Source organism: Temnothorax curvispinosus, unplaced genomic scaffold (genome assembly GCF_003070985.1).
Source record: "Temnothorax curvispinosus isolate PA1 unplaced genomic scaffold, ASM307098v1 QBEX01010187.1, whole genome shotgun sequence".
Classification (NCBI taxonomy): Eukaryota; Metazoa; Arthropoda; class Insecta; order Hymenoptera; family Formicidae; genus Temnothorax; species Temnothorax curvispinosus.
The window spans coordinates 1-4659 of NW_020219967.1; the positions used below are offsets into that span (position 1 = coordinate 1).

At 32.3% G+C, this 4659-nt stretch overlaps 1 protein-coding gene across 1 annotated transcript; it reads right to left on the reverse strand.

The window, feature by feature from the left end:
- Positions 1 to 210: 210 nt before the first annotated feature.
- Positions 211 to 1947, reverse strand: LOC112459879 (odorant receptor 4-like). The gene is made up of 3 exons (XM_025024248.1): positions 1147 to 1947; positions 804 to 903; positions 211 to 333 (listed from the first exon to the last, which is right to left on the reverse strand). The coding sequence occupies exons 1-3, from the start codon at positions 1605 to 1607 to the stop codon at positions 211 to 213; spliced, it is 684 nt and encodes a 227-aa protein (XP_024880016.1). The 5' UTR covers positions 1608 to 1947.
- Positions 1948 to 4659: the final 2712 nt, after the last annotated feature.

The window sequence follows — 4659 nt, forward strand, 5'->3', positions numbered from 1 at the left end:
TGATATAAAATTAAAATTTTCTATAATTATTGAAAATATGATAATTCGATTCAAGAAAATTATGAACGAATGCAAAATATATACGTAAATATTGAGTTTTACTAAAAATTAAACAATTTTACTTTAGTATTTTTATATAATAAAATGAAAGTATGTCTTATAAAGTTTAGATTTGTTGAGTTATAAAATAAAGAATATTATTCTATACTGTCAATATATTACCTGTTCTGCGATAATCTCTCCGATATAGCAAAATATAAAAATATTGAAAGCCATTGATAAGTATACGTTTACGTAAGATGCTATTTTGGTTGCATCGAAATCGGCCCAAGCCTAAAAGGTTATAACGCTAATCTTTGGGACCGTTATACAAGGTGAGGAAAAAGTATCAGACCGGTAAAATATCTCGAAAACAATGAATTGTAGAAAAAATTGCTTCAGACAAAAGTTTTGAGGTTTAAAAAGACGCATTTAATAGCAGTATTATTTTGACCATAAGTGGCATTGCAAATCGAGTTAAGGTCAACTTTATTTTTTTAAGTGGAAAGTCTTATTATTTATTGTATGATCTTTGTCTACTAATTAATTTGAACAACTTTTGCCTGACATATTTTTTTTCTAATCCATTGTTTTTTAGATATATTACCGGTCCGATACTTTTTCTTCACCTTGTATAATAACATGATCAACCTGTTTCCGCTTCATCTTCTTGATAATATAATAACATTTAAATATTTATAAATAAAGAAATTGATTGATTGATGCATTTAATAAGGTATCAATTTTCTATATCTTCAACATACCATGATTAAATAATATCCTAGTAAACACAAATTTATCGTACATCCCATCAATTCCGCAAGAGAGATCTTATTTATAATACTTTCCACGCGTGCTATAAAACTGAAATGTGTGTGATAATGCTCATAATCATTAGACGTAAATTTTTTTTCGAGAGAAGGTATATCTACATACAAATACAATAAAATTGATTACGTATGCGTATCAATAACGGCATCTGTCTTTTTAGTAATTAAAAAGATCAATGTTTATTCTAACAAGAATGTCTATATATCTTTGACAAGTTTTATATAAAATATACGAAGCCTAAAGTATTTTAGAAAGTGTATTTTCTATTTTTCGTACCTCAATACTCTGAGATGGTGCTCCACGATAACGGCCAGTTTTCGTTCGGCTTTATGATTTTTCTCTTGGTTTTCTACAAGTTCATGTAGCCATGCACATAGCACGTTCAATTGACCACAGGCGTGCATTGCGAAGACGGCCGCCAGGCTGCAACCACCGACGGTAGATGAACTTACTATAAATGTTGACAGAAACTGCACAATCAATGCGATTTCATTCACAGGGCTGAATCTTGTATCGATAATCTTGCTATATATCGGACACGTCATTGGATGCATTCTAAAGGTCTCGTTGCCGACAGTGATAGGCACAGTTTTTATCGCTTTAGCTATGCTAAACAGGAATGCACCGCCATGCATAATCACCCCGCAGATCCCGGCGACGAAACGACCGAACTTGGCGTACTGCAACATTATTTCGCGATCTTCGAACCTATTTATGATTTTCCAATCTTCCTCCATATGTCGTATTAATTTACGAATGTCGCCACTACGTTTCAAAAGCACCCATTAATTTACCGAACCCATAACTCTGTGAAGCAACGGACCAATGGCACTCAATTTCAATTTGATGTTGGCTTCCTCGAATAACACGTATAATGTGCATGGTATCATTATACATGCCACCACGATCACGCAAATAAAGATGTGTAACAATACGAGTATCTTGCACGTCGTGCTTGAGCCGTTCATTTGTGGCCAACCGCCAATTGGTTTCAGGAACCATCGATTCAGTTGAAGACTATAATCATTGTTACTCATAAAGCTAGTACCTGTGGACATATGTTCCGACTTCGTCATTGTTACTTCACGAAGGCTCCCGATGTACTGTCGACGTGGACGCAGTGCGCTTGCAAGAATTGTATATTCGGATATGCGCCTGCGTCAACTTCGAATGAAGTTTGGCAACTTTATATTGACGTTTTTTTTTCTGAGAAGCACGCTTGCACATTCGATCAATAATATAATCGTCTATAGCGTGTTTTTTATTTTGTCAGTTTGACAGGAAATCGTATGGAGAGGCAGACGAGAATACACTTGCGAAAGTAAGTACAAATTTTGTGAAATATTGATCTTATTAATTACTAAATTTTAGGCGAATCGTCAAGCGATATTCGCTAAACTTTTAAAAAATTTAATTGTAGGAAAATTTGCTGTATGTATCATAAACATTAATTGTTTTTTATGTAATATTAATATACTTGGAAAATATTTTGTCTATTCTATACAGAATATGTTGTCTAACTTTTTAATTTGCTACATATTTTTAATTAACTACATTACTAACTGAAAACATTTTACGTAGTCAATGTTTACACAATTTTTAAATAAGCCGTGGAAGTTTTAATTACCTGAAACAGTAAAATTTTTGTTTCTATTGATACCATACTATTTCGTATATTGAAAAACGGTATGCATTTTAGGCATTTTGGGGAGCACACAGGAATCGTTGGATTTATTTTTTTTTACTTATTATTACTTGCTGAATCTGAGAAAAAATGCTTAAAAAATCGTAGTATCTAAGAAAAGTTTTTAAACACATTTTATACTGAAGTAAGTAATTGTTGATTTTATCACTTTCTCAACTCCTGTCAGCGCTGTTATTATATTTTTATTAGAATTGTGGTGTTATTTGTATTAAATAAGATTTTGTGATGAAGACTATTATTGTAGAGTGTTTATGAAATACGAGAAGCTCTTTTTAAGTAATATATTTTTCTTTAGTACACCATAATCGAATAATATCTAAGTAAGCTCATATTTAGCGTGCACCCCAACAATATTGTGAGGCAGACTTTGTGCATAATGCTCTCCATACACGCTATAAAACTGTAATACGTTTTTATGATTGTAGTAAGTTTAAGTTTGAAGTTCTTGCTGACAAAACATTCTTGCAAGAAGTTGTCGCACATGTATTTTTATATTCCATACAATGACAATATATTTTAATTATTTTGATACATGTATGTTTCTGTGTGTGTGTGTAACAGAAATAAATATCTATTTCTAAAGCGTGTCATATTTGTTAAGGCTAATTACAACCAAGAAGTACACATTTATAATAAAGTAGAATACCTTAGGGCTCTTAAGTGATGCTTTACAATAGCAGCCAATTTTTGTTCAACCGACTGTTTCCCCTTTTTGTCGTAATCGTTGACAAATTCGTTTAACCATGCGTATACAACACGTGGAGTTGGCCGCAGGTGTACATTGTGAGAACACCAGCGAGGCTGCAAACACTCACTATTGCGGAACTCACTGCCAATGCACGAATTGCACAGGCATCATGACTTCGTTTATAGGGCTGAATCTCATGTTGATAATCTTGCTTTAGGCTGGACATGTCATCGGAAGCGTTTAGAAAATCTCGTGCCGATTATAATGGTCGTAATTTTTATTGCTTTTGCCGTACCGAAAAGTAACTGATTGTTCTGCGTTGTCGCCGCACTGGTGGCGGCAAGAAAACGTCCGTATTTGGCATATTGTAGTATCGCTATACGGTCTCTGAGTCTTTATATGAGCCGCTAATCCGCATCTCCGTGTGTTGTATACAATTGCGAATGTCGTGGCTGCGATGGAGCAGTATACAATAGCTTCTTGACCCCATAATCCTGTAAAGAAGAAGCAAAATAGTGCCTGGCTTCGGCCAGGAAACAGAAAAGTACCTTAAGAAAGGTATCTTAAACTAATAGTACGCAAATTAAGTTGTGTTTTTAAAGTTACATTTGCTCTTATATAATTACTTCAAGGAAAATGGTCATTTTTTTCGATAATAAATGCAGAAATTTAACTTAAAAAAGGAATCGAAAGGAACTCGTAAATTAGGTATTATAAAGATTAGTGGCTATATATTTGCCTTATAAATTACTTGCAGAAGCTTGCAGAAATAAAAATTATAAACTTCTTATGTAAGCTGCAGTTATAAAGGATGCGTATTCAAGTGACTAATTATTCTGACGAATTTGAAAGATACTCTCTATTTTTATTTTTTGTACGTTTTTAAAGATAATAATTTACTTCAAAGTGTAAAAATATTTTTTACCTTTAGATTAAATATAAATATTCTTTATAATAATGAGTTATAACTTAATTTTTTTTATCACTGTTTTTACATCTATAAAATTTTTAGAAAAATCGGTTAGTAAAATAATTACATTCATATAATTAACTGTTATTAATTATTATTTATTATTAATTTTCTATATTTAAACACCTAATATAGGAGTAATTTTTACTAAAATCTAATAACCAGTTATACGTTTATGATCTCCACTTCAACAAACATAAAAACCTATTAAGAGCTTTCCAGCAAGCGACACAATTCGACACAAGTGTCGTTTTGTCTTTGTTACTTATTGCCAAAAAATAAAGATAGAATGACGTTTGTGTCGACTTGTGTCGCTTGCTGGAAAGCTCCCATTATATATTATATAATCAAAAATATCTATTCATACGTAAAAGCTATTACTTTTTCGATCGTCTACGTTCAGATCGGTACCACTATGGACCAAAG

What these genes read in the sequence shown, in the direction of transcription:
- LOC112459879 (XM_025024248.1), bottom strand. Translation starts at nt 1,607, where the DNA reads ATGGAGGAAGATTGGAAAATCATAAATAGGTTCGAAGATCGCGAAATA. An exon ending in CACCATCTCAGAGTATTGAG is followed by an intron (nt 904 to 1,146) that starts GTACGAAAAATA and finishes CACACATTTCAG; the next exon opens with TTTTATAGCACGCGTGGAAA. An exon ending in TAGGATATTATTTAATCATG is followed by an intron (nt 334 to 803) that starts GTATGTTGAAGA and finishes ATAACCTTTTAG; the next exon opens with GCTTGGGCCGATTTCGATGC.